Consider the following 27577-nt stretch of genomic DNA (forward strand, 5'->3'; position numbering starts at 1 on the left):
TGCAGTGGTTGGGATGTCACTGAGCTGCGTTGATAAGCAACTCATACGCAACCAACATCACCACGTTTACCCTGGCTCTCTCCGGAAGGAGGCGGGCCTAAACCACTGTTTAGGTGACTATGAGCGTCTAGTATCAAAACCATCGTTTAGGTGAAAATGTTCCCACCGAAAAGGTGAGTAGCTTATCACCTAAAACTGAAGTATGCGTATCCCTTAACGGTATGATAAGAGCGCCCCTCACTTCACACGGGTGTGATTTTCCCCCCTATTGTTTACCAACCCCCCACAGCACCAAGTGGATTTAGTGCTTTGAGAGTCGGTCGGCTGCGTCTCACCCAGTCACCTCTTCATTGTTCATTCAATGAGTGCGTTCGTGAAAAGTAAGTTTGTTGACATATTGTATAACTCATGAATGTTTCGCTGTTATGTGCAGAGAATGTTGTGTGTATTATGCCGTTTATAGGCCATAAGTAAGGGATAATATCTGGCTAGGTGGTCATTGTCGGGAGATAATTCACCGACAGGGAAATTATATCCCGACAATGACCACCTAGTCAGATATCATCCCGCTTATTACATGGCTAACTAACATAAATTAATACATTGACCCAAAACACAACAAAAAAAGTATTCCATAAGTTCGCGCTGGCTGCGTCTGCCCAGCTGCAGGGCTGCAGCACTGTCAGAAAACAAGGAAGTGAGTTGATCAAATAGAATCCATTTTCGGGTCCTGCTTCGTCTATTTCTCGCTCAAATGTTTTCAAAAACATTTTTAAGAGCAATGTTTAGCTGTAAATTACATTGTGTGTCACTAGTGTGTGTTTACATGGCTGTTATGTTGGAAACGGCAGTAAATCAAGCGGGGCGCAGCTGGTGGTGCTCAGAGGGTTTGATTAGGCAGCGGTCATTATAATGAGATAACCACAACCCACATGCTAATTTTCGCTAGCCTAGCCATTGAAGCCAAATTCCAATAGGCATCGGCCACTCGGTCAATCACACTCGATCACTCCAGCAAGTTAATATGTGAAATCCACACGATGGTCACATATTTCGGCAGGTCACCAATTTCACCAAAATACCTCCATGCTGGAGTCTGAGTGAGTGAGTGACCAAGATGTTGGGTATTGGATAGCTCTGACTCTGGTCCATAGCTCTAATGCAATGGCAGCAAAGGGCATTAGGGCTATGCATTGGATTTGGTTGAAGGCTTCAGCAGGGTTCCCCTTGCACTTGACTATAGCCGATCTACAAGCTCACAGTGAGCTTGTAGATCTGCTATTTTCAGCTAATGTTCGCCCCATTGTAGGGATGCAATGCAAGTGGTTCATGTAAAAATGAAGTCCAGTCCGCAGTATGTCCGCACAGGATACTCTGACAACAGGTAGCTACAATGGATATTCTGACAAGTACAACAGGTATTGCATAAATCAGTGGGTCCAGTGGTCCTTGTTGAGGGGGTTATAGGTGGAAGGTGGTCGTCCCCAGCTAAATGATGGAGAGGTGGTAACCAATGGACTCTTAGTAGATCTTTAACTCTTGAGAGTGTAAAATGAAACCAAATGGACCATTATGGGTTCCACGAATCCACAACAATGTCAATCAAGCAGGTTACTGGTTCTGTTGACGTTTGCGCATGTGTTGCATCATGTATGTGCTGCTCCGCTCAGTAAGCTTGACGTGGTTAATTTTTGCCTCCCTCTCTCTTCACAGAGAAGGAAGGTCCAGTGCAGAAGCATATTCAAATGGAGCCTGCTAACACCCGGAAGGCAGGCTTACCGTTTGGTATCGAGATGCCAGGGATCCGGGCCGAGTATTACCCCATGTCCGAGCGGCAGCAGGTGGCCTTCCTGATGAAAATGACAGCTGAAGAATCCGTCAACAGTCCAGGTGCGTGCTTGTAACGGAGGCCACATCTCCATTGTATCTCCGTTGTCTTGTATAGTTGTATTTATTGATAAAACAAATAGAAGAGACTCCTGCACATTACAAAAATGTCCGAGCATAGACATGGTAACGCCCCACCTGCCTCTGATTGGCCTACCGACACTGCCGGCCGCACCAGACTTTCCTCTGAGGTGGAGGATACATGCTGGATAGTCTGGATAGTCAATTCAATCAAAGCAAACGGCATAAACAATATTAGTTTGCCTCTTCTACAAAAATAAAAGTTACAAGTGAGTTACAAGGCTGCAGCCTGTCGTGCGTGCCAAGCTGTCATTCTCAGAGGACAGTCTGGTGAGACCATGGGGGAAAGACCAAGCCCCCAGTAAGGCTATCCAGCGTTGAAGCTGCCACTACCTACTGGTGAAAAGTGGAACTGCAGCACGCTCATGGAGGTGGACGGACGTTCATGACGTCATGTGTGTAATGTGCGTCATCCCAGGACCTCAAATTTGAGGTCCGGGCTTAACTTCCACTCACTCGAGTCATTGAGTTATAATTGTACTTCCGGCAGTCTTCCGGGTGCTTCAAAACGCCACTGAGCAACTTCCATTGAAATGAATAGCGGGGGGGGGGGGGGGGGGGGGGGCTAATGCTCCGGTTCGGTCTCTATCCTTTTATTGTGTGTGTGTGTGTGTGTGTGTGTGTGTGTGTGTGTGTGTGTGTGTGTGTGTGTGTGTGTGTGTGTGTGTGTGTGTGTGTGTGTGTGTGTGTGTGTGTGTGTGTGTGTGTGTGTGTGTGTGTGTGTGTGTGTGTGTGTCACCAGCTAATCTCCGGCACCATTAACCCGGTCGATGCCAAATTTTGCACACACACTCCCTGGATGCCAACGATGAACCTCTGCCCCATATTTTCCAGAGTGGCCTGTTATAGCGCCACCAGGAGGCCGACTTTTGAAAAACGCATTTTTTTATATTACTCCTCCGATCTGTCCAAATATCCCGCAAATCGTTACACACTATCTCTATAGTCATGTGTTCAAGACGCGTATAGAGACACACGGGGACTACAAATTTCACGCCCCCAAATGAGACAGCGGCCCCACTTCTGGTCCGTACTGCAGCTGCCAATGCAATCCCTATGAGAGGCATCATAAAATACCCTAATTTCACTGGTTCATTACTGAGGCTATAGCGATTTCTTTTTGTGTTCTAATAAAGTGTCCCATATGTTTAATTTGTCCTTTTCAATGTCACATACCTGCCATTTCAATATACATCCTACAATGTACTATAATATACTCCATCAGTTTGTGAAAAGTGCTAGCATTGTAAATCTCAAGTCAAAGTGGTCGCACGGTATATACGTCACGGATGCATCCCTTGAGGTTTTCAATACCCAGATATATTTGTTGTATTTCGTTTTATATGCTATGTATTTGTTGAAAATGATCTAAACAACATCTTGCGAGACTATTATTAATACTCATCTGGAGAATTCACTAGGTAGTTGAAAATGTCAGGATGTCACTCCTCCATTTAGCTGGGTTATTTTCCCATGCAACTATTCAGCAAAGTTAATTATAAAACAAGTTGACAGCGGTAAAACACACCGTCGGAGCTCCGTGGTAGGTAGAACATATATAGTAAGCCTGTGACATGTTCAAAATATAGACATGAATAACAAAGTCAGTCAGGATCGGGATGTATATTGAGAATTCCACTCTTCAAAGTCGGCGCTCGTAGCCTCGTAAAGGCAGTGACGTCCCGTAAAAGCGACAGGTTCTCTGTCTGCCGTCAACCCTCTGCTCCGTTAACATTATGGGTAACTCATTCAAGTGGTAAATTAAATGTGAAATACATCCTCTATTGAGAAAACAACAATATATGTTGACAAAGACACTTCATACATTTGGAAACATATTTTTATTCAAATCAATATAGTCTTCAGTTCATTTCATATTATTTTAAAAGTAGGCTAACTACAGTTGAATTTCAATGGACTTCTATGGGCTGGCCTGCAGTATCCGTGCCAACGGACCAGAAGTGGGGACGCTGTCTCATTTGGGGGCGTGAAATTTCTAGTCCCCGTGTGTCTCTATATCTATTCAGTATTTTAGCTGTGACGTGAGCGCGAGCACGTGAGATACTTCCGGGTCCTACTTTTGTGTCCCCATATACGCTTTTGTGTCCCCATAGAGTTATACTGTGACGCTCCGTCGGACTAAATCTGAGACGAAAACAACCACGAAAGTCTCATTTTACCGCTTTCCTCGCAACAACAAAGCTGCGCTGCTCTCCCAAATCTGGCTGTGACAGGCCGTCTGCCCCACACGGAATAATATCGCCATTTTATTTCATTGTGTCAACTAAATCCTAATTAATGCAAACTAGATTCAACATACTCAAGCCTGCAAACATTCTAAATATGCCCCCGAAATGTTTTACTGAGCAAATGGACTGTTACCACCTTCAACAATAATGATAGTCTTTATTGTCTCCACATCATATTTTTTTTTGTCATGGAAACTTGTACAAAACATTAATAATTCTACTCGAGTTGGAAGCATTAAGACCCATTTTAACCCTCAATGGCTTCCTTTCTGAAAAATAACGTCATTGTAAAAGGATTCACGCGTTTAGATATTCTATTTACAATGAGATGCGGACGGGAGCTGGTGCCACTTGGACCCGGACGTAACGTAGCACTACAAAATGACGTCGGACTTAAATACTGAATTCTACGTCCGAGCATAGACATGGTAACGCCCCGCCTGCCTCTGATTGGCCTACCGACACTGCCCAGTCTGTCCGTCTTGCCTGTCCTCCGAGATGCAAGGGCACTCCGTGGTGGGAAATAATACAAGAGAATGGCAAAATGCGACAGTAACTTGTAACTTTATATTTTTGTAGAAGAGGCAAACTAATATTGTTTGTGCCATTTGCTTTGATTGAATAATTGATTGAACACGTATGTAGGCCTACTATGATTTGATTTTTGCTGTGTTCTAAATTAAAGTGTTATGTCGATTATCGTGTATTAATCTGATTATAGTAAATGAATACTATTATACTAAAAAAGATAAAGATCAAGGTATTAATCTAATTATAGTAAACTAATACTGTTATACTAAAAAAGATCAAGGGAAAAGAGACCTTTTTACAGTACAATAATGTTTCAAGTTTACACATAAACAGGCCAACGGCATAAACAATATTAGTTTGCCTCTTCTACAAAAATAAAAGTTACTGTCGTGCGTGCCAAGCTGTCATTGTCTTGTATTATATATCGTACTTGTATTATTTATTTATTTCCCACCACGGAGTAACCTCGCGGCAGACAATCCAGCATGTATCTTCCACCTCAGAGGAAACTCTGGTAAGGCCGGCAGTGTCGGTAGGCCAATCAGAGGTCGCATTACCATGTCTATGCTTGGACGTAGAAAAGATATACGCGTTCAAGACGGATCTGTCTGATATTTCAGATTCCATCCTAATTGGCTAACATTGGCTTTCAAAGTTTGCAGGATTGGCCCATTTTGAACAAAAAGCCTCAAATCATGAACGGAGCGTGCAATTTACATGGAATCTTTCACAGACTTTCCTACTAGGCTGAGGAATATCTCCCACCCTTTTCACATTGGCCTGTTATAGCGCCACCAACAGGTGGATTTTTGCAAAACACATTTTTGGAACAAAATTCCTCAAATCATCCAATTGCAATCCAAATGTCAGCCTTTTCACATTGGTCTATTAAAGCGCCACCAGGAGGCCACAACCTGACCTGCCCTGGTGGAGACCTGTGCCCCGAGGGGCACCTTTTCTAGTTACTCTATGGGAATGACGGGGAGTGTCTGTAGGCCAATCAGAGGCAGGCGGGGCGTTACCATGTCTATGCTCGGACGTAGAATAGATTAACGCGCTATAGACGCATTCAGAGACGGGTCAACTGGTCGCAGCGAACATATTTCCTGTAGGCGGAGACAACATAGCTATGCCTTGACTTGAAATACTGATTATTGATTTCAGCTGTTACGATTCCAAACATGCAAACATAATCCGCTGTAACTCATTCATGGCCACTGAAACCCCCGGACGCTGTTGGCTATTGCCACCATATACTCTCGTTCTATTTCCCATGGAATACTCTGCAGTTTCCGGTCCCCCCAAAACAGCTATAGCGACCGTCTGCTACAGCTAATGTGATGATCGTGAGTCTTTAGAAGCATTAATATTTTAAACGTGCAGTAACCGCCATTTAGTATTAAGACGCTACTACTGATTTTAAAGGCATTTGTAGAATCGGCCCCTGGTCTTAATGGGTTAAGTTTTCAATGTTTAACTTTTGTCCTTGTCCTTTTGTCCACAAACAGACTGTTTAGCTGGAAAACATGACAAAGACGGAACCCAACTGCTTAGAGTTCATCTCAACAAGTGTTCATCTAAACATCGAATGAGGAGCAGAGTTGTAGCATCAACACGTGATACCATGTTGAACCCAGTGATCAAGTTATACAGAATAGGTATGTCTAAAATACTTTATTTGATTCATTTACATAACACCACATACTGCTATACAAAAGAGTAGGATTATGGATGCTCTTCACTGACTGACTGTGGACATTAACACAATCAGCGCCGGGATTCCTTCAAAATAGGAGCTCTGGGGTGCCGGAAAGACATGGCCGCTTTTACTCTGAACCCCCGATCCGCAGCAGCAGTCAACCAAACAGGATTTCGGATTGTTTCTCCTCTTTATGTAGACCATTATCCCAATGTTTTCAAGAACTTCACAAGACTGCAGTCCTCGAGTTGAGCGAGTGTCTTACATATAGGTGTTATCATTCATAGTTCAGGCTGCCGCCCCCCAGAATATGCCACTTTTGTGGTGTAAACTGTAAAGCCTTCACACACAGATCTAAAGCATCTTTTTTTAATAATAATATTTTATTGAATTTTTAGGTTTTCACAAAGATGTGTGGCCCGGAGTGAAGCTATGAAATGGAAGGTTATCACTTCCGGTTCACCGAGTGAGTTAACGGCTCTCACGAGTCTCATTTTTGTGCATTATGCTTGCACTGGCTCCTGAGTGGAGCCATCTGGTGGCGGCATGTATTCGGCTAAAGGGGAATTTCCGTTTTTTACAAAATCATGTTGATAATATGGATATTGACAAAAAATAAATAAACATAGGGCGCTGGACCTTTAAGAAAAGCGTAGGAGGGGTCTAACGTCAGCCCACGTAGAACAGGAAGAGTGCAGCAACAACACTGCATGGAGTGTTGCTGTCATATCATCTACAACAGATGTAAACTAAAACAAATCGCGCGATTGAATAAGTGTTCTAGCGGTTGATCCACCCGGAAGACAACATAGCTATGCCTTGACATGAAATACTGATTATTGATTTCAGCTGTTACGATTCCAAACATTCAAACATAATCCGCTGTAACTCATTCATGGCCACTGAAACCCCCGGACGCTGTTGGCTATTGCCACCATAGACTCTCGTTCTATTTCCCATGGAATACTCTGCAGTTTCCGGTCCCCCCAAAACAGCTATAGCGACCGTCTGCTACAGCTAATGTGATGATCGTGAGTCTTTAGAAGCATTAATATTTTAAACGTGCAGTAACCGGCATTTAGTATTGAGACGCTACTACTGATTTTAAAGGCATTTGTAGAATCGGCCTCCGGTCTTAATGGGTTAAGTTTTCAATGTTTAACTTTTGTCCTTGTCCTTTTGTCCACAAACAGACTGTTTAGCTGGAAAACATGACAAAGACGGAACCCAACTGCTTAGAGTTCATCTCAACAAGTGTTCATCTAAACATCGAATGAGGAGCAGAGTTGTAGCATCAACACGTGATACCATGTTGAACCCAGTGATCAAGTTATACAGAATAGGTATGTCTAAAATACTTTATTTTGATTCATTTACATAACACCACATACTGCTATACAAAAGAGTAGGATTATGGATGCTCTTCACTGACTGACTGTGGAGCAGTCAACAGAAGTCAACCAAACAGGATTTTGGATTGTTTCTCATCTTTATGTAGACCATTATCGCAATGTATTCAAGAACTTCACAAGACTGCAGTCCTCGAGTTGAGTGAGTGTTACATATAGGTGTTATCATTCATAGTTCAGGCTGCCGCCCCCCAAAATATGCCACTTTTGTGGTGTAAACTGTAAAGCCTTCACACACAGATCTAAAGCATCTTTTTTTAATAATATTTTATTGAATTTTTAGGTTTTCACAAAGATGTGTGGCCCGGAGTGAAGCTATGAAATGGAAGGTTATCACTTCCGGTTCACCGAGTGAGTTCACGGCTCTCACGAGTCTCATTTTTGTGCATTATGCTGGCACTGGCTCCTGAGTGGAGCCATCTGGTGGCGGCATGTATTCGGTTAAAGGGGAATTTCCGTTTTTTACAAAATCATGTTGATAATATGGATATTTTAAGAAAAGCGTAGGAGGGGTCTAACGTCAGCCCACGTAGAACAGGAAGAGTGCAGCAACAACACTGCATGGAGTGTTGCTGTCATATAATCTACAACAGATGTAAACAAAAACTAAAACAAATCACGCGATTGAATAAGTGTTCTAGCGGTTGATCCACCCGGACGCTAAATCCGCTAATTTGGTATGGAACGCTCGGTATGTTTTTCAGTGACGAATGGATACGTGTCTTCATATACGGTAAGAAAACAGCTTGTGCGAAACTCCCCTTTAAAAAAATTGGAGTTGGCCTGGGCCATGGCTCAGTGGTCCAGGCACCTTGGCTGGTAATCCAGTCTGGCAGTGGTTCGACTCCCGATCCCGACGGCCTTTACTGCATGTCTTCCCCCCATCTCTCTCCCCATTTCCTGTCAGCCTACTGTCTGTCCCTAAGGCGAAAGCCACAAAAAAGAAAAAAATTGGAGTTGCAAGGCTAGGCAGCAGGCCTATGTAAAAAAGTATGTGCCTTCCATCTCTGTTTTCTGGAGTGCACACTCCAGAGAACAGAGATGCAGAACAGAGAACAGTGATTTATTAGCATAACGCATTTCACTGTGAGCTTCTTCAGATGCTATAGCCAGCTATAGCATCTGAAGGCTAGCCATCAGGCTGGCCTCCCCCTGGCCAGCCTGATGGAAGGGAGAGGAACTGGTTGGAATAACGTGTTCCTTCCACGTGCTATGTCCAACCGGGGAAACTCCCCCCTGCCTGGTGAAAAGAAGCAGCATGTGACTAAACTGAATAGAAACATATTTAGTGGACGGGAGTGGCGATGCTCCACAAATCGCCACAGTTCGTAGGACAACCAGGAAGGTCCAAATGTAAGGGATCTGTGATGTCAAATCAAAGAAAAGGGTCCAGCAAAGTCCTTATTCTATTCCTTCATTTCAGACCTGTCTCTACAGTCCAGCTTGCAGGTGAAGATGAGTCCTCCAGCTCCAGCCACTGTTTCTATTAAACATAAACCTGAAGACTGCAAGGATGTCAGTAAGTTCCATGCTGTTTTGTTCGGTTGTTCTTATGCACTTCCTTCCTGCCTTCCTTCCAGTTGTAGGGCTGTTGCCTTTTCAACTTTTCACTGTAGGATTATTATAACAGAAATAAATTATTTTTATCACAATGATAATATATGTAGTGCCACTGATGTCAGGTAATGGTATTGAAAAACTATATGACACAAAACCGACTTTACTCATAGCCTACCGGATCAGTAGGAAACTGCCCTTCGTCCTGCCTATTTGTTGTGGCAACCAGGCCACAGCCCTCCTGTGACTGCACTGCCACTAAGATCATAAGATCTCTGTTTAATACCAAAGAGAATGGGGGGGGGGGGGGGGGGTGAAAATGTTAAAATATGAACAGATTCCATGTATAGTAGTGTGCAGCATTTGTGCCACATGCTGTATTAAAGGCATCATTTTTATTTGCATTTTCTTTAGCCACGGTGGTATGAATGTCTCACTAGTAAGGGTATGTGTTTGGCTCCATGTGGGACACATCATGTGACACGTTCCATGATGTTTTGTTTTCCATGTGGTCCAGGTGAAGCCATGGACAGAGAACTACACAAACAGATCCTCCACATGTTTGAAGAGGAAGGTGATGAGGAGGATTTCCTAGGATTCCCTGCCTCAGGTATGAACAAGGATGGTATTTTTAACTCTTTACCTGCCACCGTGTGGCCACGAAGGGTAGGTAAGCCTTGACAAGAGGTATTGGCCATATTAGTACTCATTCGCGTACGTTTAGCTGTGGGCTAACTTGTAAAGATTTGGCTTTTGAATTTTGCCGTGGTGTTAGGTATGGGTATAAGGTTTTCAAAAAGCTGTGCAAACAGACCACTAGGGGGCACGCCCAACGCGTTTGCACAGCTTTTTGAAAACCTTATACCCATATTAGATACGTATACCGGTAGGTATATGTATAGAGATTTTTCAATGGATTCTGTTACTATTGGGTGAGCTAAATAACATACTAAAAACAACCATAAAGGCATGTAAAAAATCATAACAATTATGCACTTGGTAACTAATGGAATGAGGAACTAAACAACAGCATGCAGCCTGAAAATAATTTGGCACTTTTAAAGGCAGAGTATCACGCTGGCATCTACTTTGTCTGAGTTTAATTATGACAAAGTTGTGATACTATTCGAAAATGCAACTATAAGGCTCTATACAGCCTGTTCAATGCTGTGTGAAGAACGATTTTAAAATGACCCAATGTTATTCTCCATAGACAAATTACTTCTGTGAACCAGGGGATGAGCAAGTCACGTCAGGACTTCGGTGATCTATTGCTCTAAGTACAGCCTGAATAGCAGCGCCAACACATCAAATATCAATCTGAATACTGCCTTCAAGTGACTCTGTTGAGCAGCCTAGAAATAAATGGACAGGGATTTAACATTGTTCCTCTAGTGCTTCATATAGCTTAATGAAATGAACTCAAAGGCACGACTCACTTCACACTGGGTGTGATTTATTTTGGCTAGCACTGCTACGACATTGTCAAACTTGCGTTCATAATGGGTAGTATAGATGAGCAGCCTTTTGTATGCTTAATAAGGAAAAAAAATATTTAGCTGCAGCCTGAAAACATTATGCCACTTTTATGGTCACACATAGGCTACTATGATAACATTTAATTGGATAATAATCAAGAGGTGGAGACCCAGAACTTAATTTGTTGGAAATTCATTAATTAATCTGTCATTGTTTTCTATCTCAGATACCTGTTCTGCCCTGCGCCCAGAGAAACAAAAACATCTGAAGAGTGAAGAGTCGGAGAAAAGCTTCACCAAAAAAACTAATTTTAAGATGCACCAAAGAATTCAGACTGGACAAAAGCCTTTCTGTTGTGACCAATGTGGGAAACACTTCACCCAACGGCTGCATCTTAAGTCACACCAGAGAACGCATTCTGGAGAGAAGCCTTACAGCTGTGAACAATGTGGGAAGATGTTTAGTGAGTTAAGACACTTAAAATGTCATCAGCTTATCCATACTGGAGAGAAGCCTCACAGCTGTGACCAATGTGGGAAGAGTTTCCGTCATTTACACACTTTAAAGGGTCATCAGAGAATACATTCTGGAGAGAAGCCTTACAGCTGTGACCAATGTGGGAAGGGGTTTATTCAGCTAGGGACATTAAAATTGCATCAGCTTATCCATACTGGAAAGAAGCCTCACAGCTGTGACCAATGTGGGAAGAGTTTCCGTCAGCTAGGGACATTCAAATTTCATCAGCTTATCCATACTGGAGAGAAGCCTCACAGCTGTGACCAATGTGGGAAGAGTTTTCGTCATTCACACACTTTAAAGATGCATCAGCGCATCCATACTGAAGAGAAGCCTTTCTACTGTGAACAGTGTGGGAAGAGTTTCCGTCATTTAATAACTTTAAAGAGTCATCAGCGCATTCATACTGAAGAGAAGCCTTTCTACTGTGAACAGTGTGGGAGCAGATTCCGTCATTCCATCACTTTACAGTATCATCAGCGCATCCATACTGAAGAGAAGCCTTACTGCTGTGACCAATGTGGGAAGAGCTTTAGAACACGGTCTAACCTTGTGATGCACCAGAGAATTCACACTGGAGAAAAACCTTACAGCTGTGACCAATGTGGGAAGAGGTTTAGTGATTCAGGAGCATTTAAAATTCATCAGCGCATCCATACTGGAGAGAAGCCTTACAGCTGTGAACAATGTGGGAAACGCTTCACCCAACGGCCGCATCTTAAGACACACCAGAAAATACATTCTGGAGAAAAACCTTACAGCTGTGACCAATGTGGGAAGAGGTTTAGTGATTCAGGAGCATTTAAAATTCATCAGCGCATCCATACTGGAGAGAAGCCTCACAGCTGTGACCAATGTGGGAGGAGGTTTGCTCGAGTAGCTGATCTTAAGGTACACCAGAGAGTTCACACTGGAGAGAAGCCATATCACTGTGTCCAATGTGGGAAAAGCTTTGCTCGAGTGACTAGTCTTAAGATGCACCAGAAAGTTCACACTGGAGAGAAGCCTTACAGCTGTGACCAATGTGGGAAATGCTTCGCCGAAAGTTCAACTCTTAAGAAACACCAGAAAATACATACTGGAGAGAAGCCTTACAGCTGTGAACATTGTGGGAAGAGGTTTAGTGAGTCATCAAAATGTAAAAATCATCAGCGCATCCATACTGGAGAGAAGCCTCACAGCTGTGACCAATGTGGGAAGAGATTTGCTCAAGTGTCTCGTCTTAAGAAACACCAGAAAGTTCACACTGGAGAGAAGCCTTACAGCTGTGACCAATGTGGGAAATGCTTCGCCGAAAGTTCAACTCTTAAGAAACACCAGAAAATACATACTGGAGAGAAGCCTTACAGCTGTGAACATTGTGGGAAGAGGTTTAGTGAGTCATCAAAATGTAAAAATCATCAGCGCATCCATACTGGAGAGAAGCCTTACAGTTGTGACCAATGTGGGAATAGGTTTAGTTGGTTAGGACAGTTAAAAAGTCATCAGCGTATCCATACTGAAGAGAAGTCTTACAGCTGTGACCAATGTGGGAAGCGTTTCCGTCATTTACAAAATTTAAAGAGTCATCAGCGCATCCATACTCAAGAGAAGCCTTTCTACTGTGAACAGTGTGGGAGCAGATTCCGTCATTCCAACACTTTACAGTATCATCAGCGCATCCATACTGAAGAGAAGCCTTACTGCTGTAACCAATGTGAGATGAGATTCACCGTACAGTCTTCTCTTGTGACACACCAGAGAAATCACACTGGAGAAAAACCTTACAGCTGTGACCAATGTGGGAAACGCTTCAAACAAAGTACGCATCTTAGGACACACCAGAGGATGCATTCTGGAGAAAAGCCATACGGTTGTGACCAATGTGGGAAACGTTTCACCCAAAGTTCGCATCTTAAGACACACCAGAAATTACATACTGGATTGAAGTCTTACTTCTGTGAACAATGTGGAAACAGTTTCCGTCATCCACATACTTTAAGGATTCATCAGCGCCTCCATACGGGAGAGAAGCCTTACTGCTGTGAACAATGTGGGAAGAGGTTTCGTCAGTCAACAGAATTAAAGACTCATCAGCATGTCCATACTGGAGAGAAGCCTTTCTCATGTGAACAATGTGGGAAGAGTTTTCTTACTTCAAATAGTTTAAAGGGTCATCAGCGCATCCATACTGGAGAGAAGCCTTTCTCCTGTGAACAGTGTGGGAAGAGTTTCCGTTATTCAAAGACTTTAAAGAGTCATCAGTGCATCCACACTGGAGAGGAGCCTTTCTAGTGTATACAATGTAGAAAGAGGTCTTGTAGTTCATCACAAATTTAGCGTCATCAGTATGCAGTAACAACTGACGAAGGTCAACTACATATGTTGACTTTGACCTCTGAGATGACGTCTGTGTACTTCGTATAATAGTTGTACTGGCATCTGCTTGAGCAGAGCTTTCATTAGAGCCTAATATGAAGGTTCTATGACAAGGTTGAAACATGTACCTTTCGGAGCTGATAAACGGTGGCCATGTTGCATCAGAAGTTTAAAAACAGGTTAAATCAATAAATGAACATCAATTATGAATTCCTCAACCAAAAAAGTCACAGAAAACGAGGCCAATCCATTGAAATGTTTGTCATAGCTGATGGTAGCCATTTTGGATTTGGCATGGGAGCTCAATTTGCTATTATACAAAAGACTCCAATATGAAGGACTGCCTAAAGAGTTGATTGATTGCCCTAGATTGGTTCTGTGATGCAGGGTTTTTTCTTTAAAAAAAACGTAATTGTTTCCACCCAATAGAGCTCCGAAGTCTGACGTCACTTTCAGTAGAGGTCGTCAATCTCCAGGTTCATGTATTTGTTTATTTGCATTGAGATCCCCAAACGGCGATTTTAGGTCGCTTCATATAAGAACTGTGTTTGAAAAATAAACCGACCACCTCGGCGTTTCTGTCAGGGGAGTGGCTGTGCGTCGTTAATGATGTCCATTCATATTTGATACAGCCAGTTTCTAGAGAAAATGGAATTAATGTGACCGCAAAAGCCTTGAAACTACATATGAATGCAATGTCGCTGAGCATATACGTCACGCCCAGCTGTCAACATATTGCGTTCCTGAGATTCCTCGTTGACGTAAGCTCAGCTGGTGGTGACTCGACTCGTACTAACCACGATACATTATATATCAATAAAATAAAAATAAAAATAAACGTAATTAACGTTCAGTTTCTGTTGTGCGACGGGCTGCGGGCAGAAGCAGCCTACCCGGAAATGTAGTCTCTGGGTTGTTTGGCTCGTTTCTAACGCTTATTTTGTTACTCTTTGGGTATATTTGTACATTTCCACCTTCAGTCGATGCTTCATATCCATATGAGTGAAAAGGCCGGGGTGATCGGTTTATTTTTCAAACACAGTTCTTATATGAGGCGATCTAAAATCCCCCTATGGAGAGTACAATGCTTATAAAACCATACATGAACCTTTGAGCTCACTGCCCTCTACTGGTAGTAGAGGGCAGTGACGTCAGGACTTCGGAGCTCTATTGTTTCGACGGAGAGATTGTCCTCAGTCTCTTGAAGCTCTCAACTAGAGAACCACACCAAAGGGTCGGGACGCCCAAACCACACCAAAGGGTCGGGACAAAACGTTTTTTTAAGGTCAACCACACCAATGCAACTCAATGAGTTGCATTGGTGTGGTTTACCTTCCTACCTTTTTTGTCCCAAGCCGACCCTTAAGTGGTTTGGGCTTTAGAGTCGAACATTGTAAATTAGTAATGCTAATTTATACTTTCAACATAAGTATTTCATTTGATTGAATGAAAAATATTCATTTTGCATTCTTGTGTTTCTACTCATTTGCTGTGTTGCCATGCAACAGACAATATGTTACAGTGTACATTTAAATGAATGTCAAGAAGATAAATGTCATTATATTCAAACATTTAATCGGCACATGATATACTGTGTATTATCTTTTATTTTCCTATACATTTCAAAGCTGACACATTGAAACTCCACAGAAATGCACACAATTCTTAATAATGAAAGATCGGTTTTGTAGAGTTATGGGGAAAAAAAGGCATTTATTTTCTTGAAAGGCTTCTGTATCTGTACTAGTTGAAAGATTGTTTCAAATAAATAGCTGTATGTACAACATACAGTACATTCATGGATACTGCTTCAACCATGTCGGCTTTTATGAGGTGTTCATGAAACCTGTAGTTTTTGATTGATGAAGCAGTGAACAGTGAGTCGTGTGCAAAGATTTCAACATCAATGGAAATACTATGATTAGTGGACTGGATACATCATGGTTGTGTATAGGAATCCTGTGTTCAGAAAACACGCACGCACACACACACACGCACGCAAACATGCACGCGTGCACACAAACAGTGACTCGCTGTTAATCAGGATTTAGACAAGAAGTATATTTATCAGGAGCCGGTCTTGGATGACGGCTGTGATGTGGTCTTTGGATTATTTTCTCAGATCATGTTTGTCCTTGAATTTCTGGAAACGAAAAGAAACCATGTAATTAACAAGTAAGACGCGCGAACGCAGCTCGTAAATTGCAATAACAACAATTCGAATAAATTACGTACTTTTTTAAGATTTTTTTTAAAGTTACGTTTTTTTTTAAAATGTTTTTTAGTGTGTATGTGTGCATGCGTGTTTTTTTTTAAAGTTAAGTGTTTTTGTGTGTGTTACCCTCTGGTGGCGGGCGGGTGGTGTTACAGAATGAGACAACCACACACAGACATGTTCTGCTAGGTCTCATAGTTAGTGCCATAGACATATATACATAGACGCCTCATTTGCCGCTGCAGTTCATTGGAGCGACGTGTATCCCAATGAAGGCGGAAGTGCAGTGCTGAAGGCTTTTTTTTTTTTTTTTAACAAATCTTTATAACAGTCATGACAATATACATTACAAAACAAGACAAACAAACAAACACAAACAACAAAGTTATTAACAATACAACATCAGAGCCAGGGGGGATTAGATTACTAACAGAAAACATTAAAGAGTGAACACAAAGCAACAGTTCTCCGCAGCTTTCTTAGAAGTGCTGAAGGCATTTGCTGAAGGCGACTGCGTCGCTTCCCAAGTGACGTAACTCATTTGACTCCTCCATGTCTCTCGCTGTCACTCAAGTGACTACTGGCCAATCACAGCGCGTCTTTTCCGGGACTTATGTTACGCACGCGGAAGCTTGACAAGCTTCCGCTTTGCTTCCGCTATTCTTCGCAAGGAATGTCGGGAAAATAGTGCCTTCAATTTTGACACACGCCTCAGAGCCGGAAGGGGCGTCTATGTATATATGTCTATGGTTAGTGCTCATTGCGTTTGCAATAATCTAATATATAGACCTTAACTCAATGACCGCCATCTAGTGGTGGCTCAGAGCGGCACACTCGCCACACATAACTCAATGGGCGAGGCGCTTAAATTGAAAGCTGCTTTGACCGGAAATTCAGAGTCAGGAAGTAAAAATCAGATATTTTAACGGCTGCCATAAAACATACTTTTTGTAAGCTAGGATCAAATCGTTTAGAGAAAGAGCCCAAATCAAGCTTGTTTTTGGTCTATAAAGAAGAATCAGATATAATATACGATATAAATACGTTCTAAGAATCTCGTCCCCATAGACAGCATAAGATCAGCGGATTTTCCATTCCCGTTCTTTTATTTTATTTTATTTCTTTGTTCACCACAGTGTTATGACCACGTACAGGACACAGTGTAATCAATTGATATTAAAAAACCCGTCAAAGGGCGATTTTAAGATTAATCTTATATTTATCAGTTATGGATCGTATCCTTACCTTCTCCTCCTTGCGCATCCATTGAATATAGTGAGCAACACTGGTGAACACATTGGGAGTGCAGGATTGAAAGCATCAAGGTTGCATAACTTAATTATAACAAGACATTATTTTATGGACATCAAAACAGACTTAGACTGTAAGATCCTTCTCAATAAAGGTACAGCAAAACATATAATAGCTATTTATGGGTTTCAGCCCATTTATGCAAATATGCTAAATGACAAAAGGTTGAATAATTTAGTCATGGCAAGATATGAATTTCAGGACATGTATAGACTCAGGGCAGTATTATGCGTGTCTTAAGTACCAGGTCTTATTACTTAACTTAAGACCTGGAGGCGTGGTCAATGCTGTTTGGCCACTCAGAATAGCCAAATGGCATTGATCACGCCTCCAGGTCTTAAGTTCTCTCCATACTGGAGAGAAGACTCACAGCTGTGACCAATGTGGGAAGAGTTTCCTTCATTCACATACTTTAAAGAGGCATCAGCGGCGAGCGCATCCATGCTGAGCCTTTCTAGTGTGAACAATGTGGGAAGAGGTTATGTCGTTCATAACAAATTAAGCGTCATCAGTATACAGTAACAACAACTGACGAAGGTCAACTACATATGTTGACCTTTTCACCTCTGAGATGACCTGCGTACTGTACTGAATAGTTGTACTGGCATAAGCTTGAGCAGAGCTTTCATTAGAGCCTATGAAGGTTCTATGACAATGTTGAAAAATGTACCTTTCGAAGCTGATAAACGGTGGCCATCTTGGATCAGAAGTTTAAAAATGGAACCAAAAAAGTCACAGAAAACAAGCCCAAACCATTGAAAAGTTTGTCATAGCTGATGGTAGACATTTTGGAGTTGGCATGAGAGCTCAATTTGCTATTTAACCTTCATAGATGCAAATGCACTGACAAACGGACCTTCGCTCTCCACGGTCACAGAAGTATCAGAAATGACCCAACTGTGGCCAGTGTGGAAAGACTTTTAGTCAACCACTAAAACAGCCAAAGCACCCATATTAAGAGTCACCACAGAACACATACGGGAGAGGCTTTACTGTTTTTTTTGTGTTTTTGTTGATTGTTCATGAAAAATGAAAAAAAGAAGACAAATGTCATTATATTCAAACATTTAATCGGCACATGTGGTATAGGCCTACTGTGTAATATACATATTTTATTTTCCTATACATTTCAAAGCTGACACATTGAATCTCCACAGAAATGCACACAATTCTTAAAGGACCACTTCACCACTTTTCAACCTATCTTCATATAATAGGTCCTCACTAATAATCATGAAAAAATGGCGCAATTTATTTCTACTTGGTCTGTGTCTCATAGGAGGACTGTGGGCAGTTCAGAAACCGTCTTCCAGTGACATCATCGATGGGGAATACAAGCTAATAGAAACTGCAGGCTTTCTAGTCCTGAAAACTTGCAATGCGAAAATGGAAGCCATCGTTCTCACGATGATGAAAATCTAAACATTTTTGTAAAATAATCTTGTTTTAAAAAAAATCTGCCTAATGATGATGACACTGGAAGACGGTTTCTAAACTGCCCACAGCCCTCCTATGAGACACAGACTGATTAGAAAATCATTTTATCATGATTATTAGTGAGGACCTATTATATGAAGATAGGTTGAAAAGTGGTGAAGTGGTCCTTTAATAATGAAAGATCGGTTTTGTAGAGTTATGGGGAAAAAAGTCATTGATTTTCTTGAAAGGCTTCTGTATTGTCTGATTGTTACAAATAAATAGCTGTATGTACAACATACATTCATGGATACTGCTTCGACCATGTCAGCTTTTATGAGGTGTTCATGAAACATGAGTCATTTGTGACTGATGAAGCAGCGAACAGTGAGTCGTGTGCAAAGATTTCAACATCATGGCCCTCATTTATCAATCGAGTGTAAAATCTACCCCAAATTCGAGCCTAGGTTTTGGAGTACACTCACGTCGGCACGACATTTATAAAATGATCCCAAACAGCTGATCCTTCCTTAATTTCATTCCTAGCAGTGATAAATGTGACGGCTGAAATCAATCTGGCATGCCCTATGAAATCAAGCCTCGCCTTCGTTTTTGCGACATGAACAACTGCAATACGACCACACAACGTATGGAAACCATGGTTACATGATGGAAAAAGCCAATAAAAAAGTTTCCCCCGCTTGCCTTGCTGACAGTCTATTTAGATTGCCTCGCTAGTCGCTGCAGCTGGCTGGGCTGTCAACTGTCAATTATATGAATGTGCAGCATGCATAAACCTTAACGTAGCCTCATGTGGCATTGGCACTGGTGGTGGTGGGCTGGCTGGGTTAGCCTACCTATCTCCGATGCAGTCCCCACTTGCGCTGGCACGGCATATTTGGCATTCGAGCGACGCGTCGGGTTTATCCTTAAACAGGAGGAGATTGCACATACCGTAACTCCAGAAAGACATCGGCCTGCTGTAGATTAAGCTACAGTAGGCTACCCACGTTGGGAGCTCTTGACTCTCCGCACCTGCAGTTCACTCTGCACAGGCAGCTCCTCGCATGTATGCTCATGCAAAACACTCATGGCTTAAGCATCTAACTTGCAACATTGTTGCGATTTTAATTGCTTGCACACTTGGAAATATTGTATTATTAGTTTTATACATTTTAGGAGTGAAAACGTATGTTTAGATGCCTGTGACAGCCTGTCAGCAGTTCAGACTGCTGCTCCGCTTGTGTACGACAGAAAAACAGCTGAGGACAAAGCCTACGACAGCTCCCGACCTGACGTGATTTTTGTCCTGGCGCACGTTCAAGTTCAAGGTTTCGCGGAAATGTATTATGTGTGTATGTATATGTGTTGCACCCATATATATTTTGGCGTACACCAACACCGCGTTGATAAATGAGGGCCCAAAGCTCTGGCCACTAATGGAAAGGCACTATAGACTGGGTATGCGCCTGAAAACATCATCTACTTTCTGGCCTTGACAGCCCATACTGTACATCCAAACAGAAATGAATAAGTGAAATGAAAAGTCCTACCTGATTGCATTAAACGTTAAACTCACTTTGCCACTAGATTTGCCCCTCGAGTTATGCATGCGCATACCCTCTATGGAAAAGCCCAATAAAAGCTGACATAGATGTTTTGAATTAGATGTCATGAATGACTCATCTTTGTCAGGTGGAGTGAAGTCAAGAAGTAATAATCCCTATTAAAAATGTATGTCATGTAATTGTTGTAACAGTTGACCCTGATGAAGGCCCATGCAGGCCGAAACGTGTTGGTCGTTTTTTTTAACCCTTGTTTTTTAATAGCATGAAATTCAGGATTTTTCTACCTCAACTGCACAGAGTTGCCTTGGGTCCTCTTTAAAGTTTGCCACCTTCTTACCTCCTTCCACATTGATCTTTACAGATTCAAAGGTGTAGAACTGTATTATTGAAACCCTCTCCAAAGAGCACCTGGCTGCAGTATTAAAGGACCCACGAAGTGCTTCTTCTTTTCTTTTTCTCTGTAATTGTTTATTACGCTTGATTGATTGATTATGCTCTTGTGTTTTGAATATGTGTTCTTCTGGAGGGATGGAATAATGTCTTAATGCTTAAGTTTATTTTTTTAAACCTCCCCTATCTTTAACTTTTAAGCATATTGACTAAAGATAGAAAGCAACTAAACAAATGCACTGTCAATTAATGAATTGAACATCGAAAAGGCACTTGAATGACCGATCTGCAAATACCCTGAACGTTTATACAAAATGGTATGTGTTAACAAGTGCTGGTATGGTCTAGCCTTTTCTGCAACCTTCATGCCTAAATAATCAAAAAAAACTAACCATGCTCTGAAAGTTTCACTCCAATGTGAAAGGACAATACAAACATAGTCAAACCTTTGTCAACATGATTTACATTCTTGATATGCTGTTGTATCAAGAGCTCTGTTCGTTGCATATAAATAAATAGGTGGTTCTTTTGCAAGGTTTTGAATTTCAGTGACATTTCCGTGAATACGAGGCTGAGAAAGGAAATACAACAGCTTTTCCCTTTTAAACATGTTCACATGACATGATGACGTTTACACTTATTCAAGCACCTTTCACACAAGTATACGTAGTTAAGAGCTACATGAAGAATGATGTGTTTGTGTATTTGTATGTGTATAGAGCTTTTTTCTATTATGGTACATGGAGCTATTATAATAGGAGGCTGGTGTCTCGCGGGCAGCCATACGTTTTGGTCATCGCTGTCCTCATTCATTACACAACACGCAGCAGGTTCCACGAGTCGCTGGTACGATCTTTGACAAAGTCATATTGTGAGACGCTGCAAAAGTATACCACTTTTCACTTCTGGGGATTACGAGAGCATGTCTTTGGCATGTGCGTCACAGTGTCAAACACAACCACAGTCCCGCAGTCCTCGTTGTCCCGGCCTGTGATGAGAATGAGCCAGATTGTCTCTACTCTTTGAGTCTCATGGTACTTTTTATCCATCAAGTCCTCCATTAAGGCCCTTCATCAACCATGTTCAGTCTGGTTTTGGGTGTTTCATGATGGATGCAGGGTCAGATCAGGCCAGACCGGCTTCCCGGCACATATGATAGAACTGGCCACGCTGGGAGATCAGGTTGGAGGGGGAGTCCATCTCTGTGATGTAACCTCTGTCCATCACGATGACCCTGTAGATAATTAAATACAGTATTAGACGACTAAGTGTAAACACCTGCATTGTTCTCTTATGTGACTTAACCCATTTAGGCCTGACGTAGAAATAAAAAAAAGTTTTGTGCCACATTTTCACGATTTAAAAAAAATAGCAGACCTACAAGCTCTTAGCGCGCCACTCGGTTGTAGATCTGCTATTTTTCAATAGCTAAATAATGATTAGTTAAAACACCAAAACGGGTTCCCGCCTAAAATGACTTAACCATATTATTTTGTAGTTAGTTAGGCTTGACACAGAGCTGGGTGCTAAAACCACCTAGCTGTTTCAAAATCATTGGAAACCAACGGTTGCTACATTGTAAAATAAATACAGTAACAAAAAATGCAGTAAATTATTTAAAACATCCTTCCACCAAGCATGTCAACAAATAAAAAACTACACTAAAATGTTAGGGAGGGACTAGAGATCCAGTAAAACTAAGTCAAGTCATTTTATTTTATGTTTTGTGTAAAGTGTAAAATCAGGCATAACGACGCCATACAATTGTCGAAAAAATCAACTGTAGATTTAGTCAACTAAAATGTTATGATATTTAGTCGACTATTAAGTAAATATATCAAACTAAGACATTTCAGATGACTGAAATATGACAAACTAAATGACACGTTATTCAAAAGACAATGACTAAAACTATTAAATCAAAATTTGCTGTCAAAATGAACACTGCTTCGTCGTAGTGTTCGTACGAGGCGTATATGTGTGACCCTATACCTGGTGTAGTCCATGATGGTGTTGAGGCGGTGGGCGATGGTCAGGATGGTGCAGTCCTCAAACTGCGTGCGGATGGTGGACTGGATCAGGTTGTCCGTCTCCAGGTCCACGGCGGCCGTGGCCTCGTCCAGGACGAGGATCTTGGTCTTCCTCAGTAAGGCCCTGGCAAGACACACCAGCTGGCGCTGACCCAGACTGGACACACAGAGACAGGCATGGAGACAGAGAGATAGACAGGGAGGGAAGTAAAGACAAAACAAAAAAAATCAATCTTCAACTAGATTTATAACGTACTAGACTTGAGCGGCGCCCGATTTTGGACAGGCATGTTACGGTTTAGTCAGGTTTGTTTGAAGGGATTATGAACTAGGATGTTGTGAGTGCACTGCAGCTGTGTTTATTCTGTGTACAGTACTGTACAGTATGTCTGTCTGAGCACATTATTGCGTTAAGTGAAACATCATCATTACATCATGAGCTTTTATTACATTTGGGTTATTACCGGTACGTTATGAACCGTTATCACATTATGAGCAGTTTATATTACATTGTGAGTTACTATACAAACGTTTGAATTCAGTGAAGAGGAAGAAAAAACGACGTGACATACCTGAGATTCTCTCCTCCTTCAGAACACTCGTGGTTGAGTTTGTCCGGCAGACCTGACACGAAGCTCTTGAGGTGGGCCAGTTCTAGAGCTCTCCACACCTCCTCGTCAGAGTAGCCGTCAAACGGGTCCAGGTTCATCCTCAGAGAGCCTGAAAACAACACCGGGTCCTAGAGAGCGGAAATACACAGTACAGTACGTTGGATGTATACAGTATGTGTGAAGTGGATGGACCTCAGGTTCGCTAGCTAGACCATAACCATTTTTAAGTCTAAAACCCATTTTTAGTGTCCAGTTCTGTGTGTGCGTGTGTGTGTGTGTGTGTGTGTGCGTGCGTGCGTGCGTGCGTGCGTGCGTGCGTGCGTGCGTGCGTGTGTGTGTGTGATAAATTATTAAAATAATAGCAGTAATGCAACACAGTGGGGACATGAATAACAAGGAATTTAAACAGATCAACCAAAAGCAAGAGTGTAGAAGTAGGTCTTGAGCTGTGCTTTAAAAATGTCTACAGAGGCTGCCTGTCGAAGGTGAGTAACGTTACAAATGAATGGCCAACACTGGCATTCCCATACAATTCATATGACACTTTGAAATAACCTACTTGAGTGGGTCGACCAGATTACATCCCATCTGGGTGGAGTTTTCCACCCAATGTAAAACAGGCCCTCCCTGTGGTCTGCACCGCCCACTCAGTGGCTCTCTCATTCAAAACAAAAGGCCACATGGTGGAAAACCAAACGGCGAAATACTTAAGCGTCTAAGAATGTTATTTAGATAGCACGTCGTTATAGACAGATTTCATGTTGTTTACCTATCCTTAGTTACTAAATAGTATTTCTTTCCACTGTACTTACGTGACCATTTGCCCTGTGGTTTGGTGACTAGAGTTCATGTCATTTACTCTGACGCTTGTAATTCACGCTGCTAAATGCCTGAATGGTGAATTGTATGAGATGTATCTACATTTAACGTTGCAACACACTTTCAGAGTGCACTGCAGCACCCATATCAACCAGTCAGGGTGGGATTTTAGTCGAATAATTTATCATCCGTCCAAAATAAACATCGATTGAATGCCATGGTCAGGTCACGGAATTTTGGTATGGGCGGGAATAATAAATAATGCACTTGCCTTGCCTCTTAGCTATGTTTTCGGAATAAAATGGAAGATTGCAATCTTTTACTGTGTGTATTTTCTTTGCCTGTCAACTGGGAGAATAATTAGCCAGCACTAAAACGTTTGATGGATTGGACTACTGGACCATGCTAGCTTACTGCCAGACGTGCGTGCGTGCGTGCGTGTCTCAGTGACATACTAGGAGGTTCAAAGTGACACTTTGATAGCAAGTCTTTGCTATTGAGACGGAATCTACAACCTCATACGTGTTGACGTGTTGATATGAGTATGTGCATGTATACATTGTGTGCTGTATACATTTGTGTTTTACCTGCGGTATGATGGTGATCCTGGAGCGGAGTTCGTGCAGGCCGATCTGGGCGATGTTGACTCCATCGATGTAGATCTTCCCCTTCACAGCTTCAAGGATACGGAAAATCCCCAAAGCCAGTGAGGACTTCCCAGCTCCGGTTCTCCCAACTATGCCCACCTACAAACAGGAGAGAGTCAGAGGAAAATGTGACAAAGAAGGATTCAAATATTTTCCCTTGGTATGGAAAAGCTGAGAGGGATGCAAAGGAGGCACACGGGGAAAGATTGTGTGTTTGGGATTTAATCCTCAACCAGTACAAGCTTAATCGATTTCTATGAATAAAGACACTTATAACAGTCTTATCAGTGTATTTTCTGTCACAGTACATTTGCAATTTACAGTTTCGGTATTTCATTGTCTTGCTTTCTCTTATTTAGGTTCCATAAAACAAATCTACATTGAAAGTGCCTGGATAAGAGGATGTGAGTGTCCCTGACCTTCTCTCTCTCCTGGATGTTGAGGGAGATGCCTTTAAGAGCCCAGTCCAGGCCCTTACGGTATTGGAGTCCATAATCCTCTATCTCTATGGTGCCGGTCGTGGGCCAGGCCACAGGCAGCAAGCTGCCTTCAATGGTCCACGGTGCCTGTAAACCCACGCCAGTCAGGCTTTAGTTTCAGACTAGAGGAAAACCCAATTTGTTTCATATATCGTTGCTGGCGAGCAGAAACCTCTTTTTGTGTTTGTTTTTTTCAGCAAATTAACGCGCAAGTGATCATACTATAGCGTCACACAAAAGCATCAAAAGTAATCTAAAAGCGACGTGTTTCAAGCTTGTATATCTGCTACTTTTGCTGTTTTTGAATTTGAAAAGTAACAGTTTTGGACATAGGGCAGTATTATGCGTGTCTTAAGTACCAGGTCTTAAGACCTGGAGGCGTGGTCAATGCTGTTTGGCCACTCAGAATAGCCAAATGGCATTGATCACGCCTCCAGGTCTTAAGTTAAGTAATAAGACCTGGTACTTAAGACACGCATAATACTGCCCATAATATGAGTTTTCCACCCGACAGTGACGATATCTGATCTTTACGACTGCCTGTCCACATTGCTAGTTGCAAGGTATCATATCAGGTTTGTGTATTCAGACATTATAAATAGATACATGAAAATACAATTTAAAACAATTTATAATTCAGGCATTTAGCAGAGGCACCTGCCCAGAGTGATACCGTGATGAAGCTGGTAACTGGTATGTCAGTGTTTGCATAGAATAATAATACTGTATGTTTATGTGGTCATAAAGTAATGCTGATATTCAGCTATAACGACTCACTTCCTTTGGCGTGTCAGCGTACTCTTTAACTCTCTCCACGGACACAATGTTGTTCTCCACATCGGTCCAGGCACGGACAATCCAGCTCAGGATTCCCGTCACCTTTAGGCACAAATAGAACTTCGATTTGACAAATAGAGCTACACTGGAAATATGTAGCCCAAAAGACTGTTTGTTTTTGAGTGACGGATCGTATTAACTTTGCTATGAAATAGAGAATGATAATAATTATTTCAAACCTTCAGCATCAGTAAAACTTTGAAAGACTAATATGAAAGGTGAATGTGTGTATATTTGACCTGTAGCGAGGTGGATACTGCCAGTCCCACGATGCCAGGACTGAGGTAGTCCCTGCCCCTCACTGACAGGATGGCTGCCGCCAGCACCAGCAGGTTGCCCAGGAACTCCAGGTTCACTGCCAGCCACCTGAAGACGCACGCATGCACACATGCACGCACGCACGCACGCACGCACGCACGCACCCACGCACGCACCCACGCACGCACGTACACACACACACACACACACACACACACACACACACCACAGAGGTTAAATGTGGATCACTGGCTTCCGTCAAAATGGGGTCCCCAAATTATTGTGGGTGTGCGTGTGTCGTGGATGACAGAGCAGCCTCTGACAGACAAATACACATTCATTGTATTGATGATGTTCAACAATACACATTTATTGTATTTATGCTGTTAACATGCTGGTAGATTATCAGTCCCACAGACGGTGCACATTCTGCTGAGACATGGATTCTAATGCTTGTGTTTATCTGCACAGATTCTGTTATTGGGGGATCTGAAGCCTGCCTCGAAGCCTGTGAAGTAGGGTGTGGTGCCTGAAGAGCTGATTACATTATGGGGAGCATCTTGGCTGGATTGCTAGTACATTGGGGTTGGTTGATTACTTAGCCATGGGTGGAGTCTGTAGACTATATAAAGGGGAATGGTTCAGTTCACTGTGGAATGCCATGGGGAGAGGCTGACAATGACACCTGTACCTCTATATTAAGTCATGGCATGCTGTTTTTTTAGTTGTCCCTTTTTTCTTCAGGCCTGTAACACATTGAACCCCTTTTTTCACCTGCAAGCCTGCCTCCTGGTCCATCTTTGCCATTCAAAGGGATTTTCACTGACTTACTTTTAAGCCGACCTCACAATCCCATTTGGTTCCCAAATGACTAGCTTAATGTGCAACATTGTATTCTGACTCGACAGTAAACAAACCAAACCAGCATACAGTATAAGTGTATGCAGGGTATCTGCACATTTCTAAAGTTACATCGGAATTACTTTTAAGACCTTTTTAAACCACATTGGCCAAATTGTCAAATATTACCAAAGAAAGAGGCAAGCATTGTGGAAATAGATATACAAGCACATAACGCCTCACACTCGCGATGCGTTGTGAGCTTGTAGATCAGCTATTTTCACAATAGTTTTTCGGTGGAACCGAGTCAAACTAAGTGTACAGTAATGCCTTAAATTCCAAGTGCTTGTCAGAGTGGGGGGTCCCCAGTTCAAATATGATTATTTGGGG

At 42.2% G+C, this 27577-nt stretch overlaps 2 protein-coding genes across 2 annotated transcripts in view; one reads left to right on the forward strand and one right to left on the reverse strand.

Moving 5' to 3' along the window:
* The first annotated feature begins 655 nt into the window (after positions 1-655).
* Positions 656-15837, forward strand: LOC306937323 (uncharacterized protein). The gene is made up of 7 exons (XM_079521015.1): positions 656-697; positions 1714-1890; positions 6257-6406; positions 7641-7790; positions 9280-9375; positions 9931-10023; positions 11119-15837. Exons 2-7 carry the CDS (start codon positions 1746-1748, stop codon positions 13680-13682), a joined length of 3198 nt encoding a protein of 1065 aa, XP_079377141.1. The 5' UTR covers positions 656-697; positions 1714-1745; the 3' UTR covers positions 13683-15837.
* A 4944-nt stretch (positions 15838-20781) lies between these two features.
* The window catches only part of LOC306937309 (multidrug resistance-associated protein 1-like), a gene marked incomplete at its 5' end in the record, with an annotated part of 60718 nt that continues 53922 nt past the window's right edge, over positions 20782-27577 (reverse strand). Inside the window, 7 exons of the mRNA XM_079520980.1 lie at positions 20782-21900; positions 22659-22853; positions 23269-23435; positions 24714-24872; positions 25193-25339; positions 26030-26131; positions 26329-26455. Of these exons, the coding sequence (XP_079377106.1) occupies positions 21792-21900; positions 22659-22853; positions 23269-23435; positions 24714-24872; positions 25193-25339; positions 26030-26131; positions 26329-26455 (1006 nt within the window). The 3' untranslated portion in view covers positions 20782-21791. The remainder of the gene's footprint in view (positions 21901-22658; positions 22854-23268; positions 23436-24713; positions 24873-25192; positions 25340-26029; positions 26132-26328; positions 26456-27577) is intronic.

The sequence above is a fragment of the Electrona antarctica genome (assembly GCF_951216825.1).
Source record: "Electrona antarctica genome assembly, chromosome: 14".
In the NCBI taxonomy this organism is placed as follows: domain Eukaryota; kingdom Metazoa; phylum Chordata; class Actinopteri; order Myctophiformes; family Myctophidae; genus Electrona; species Electrona antarctica.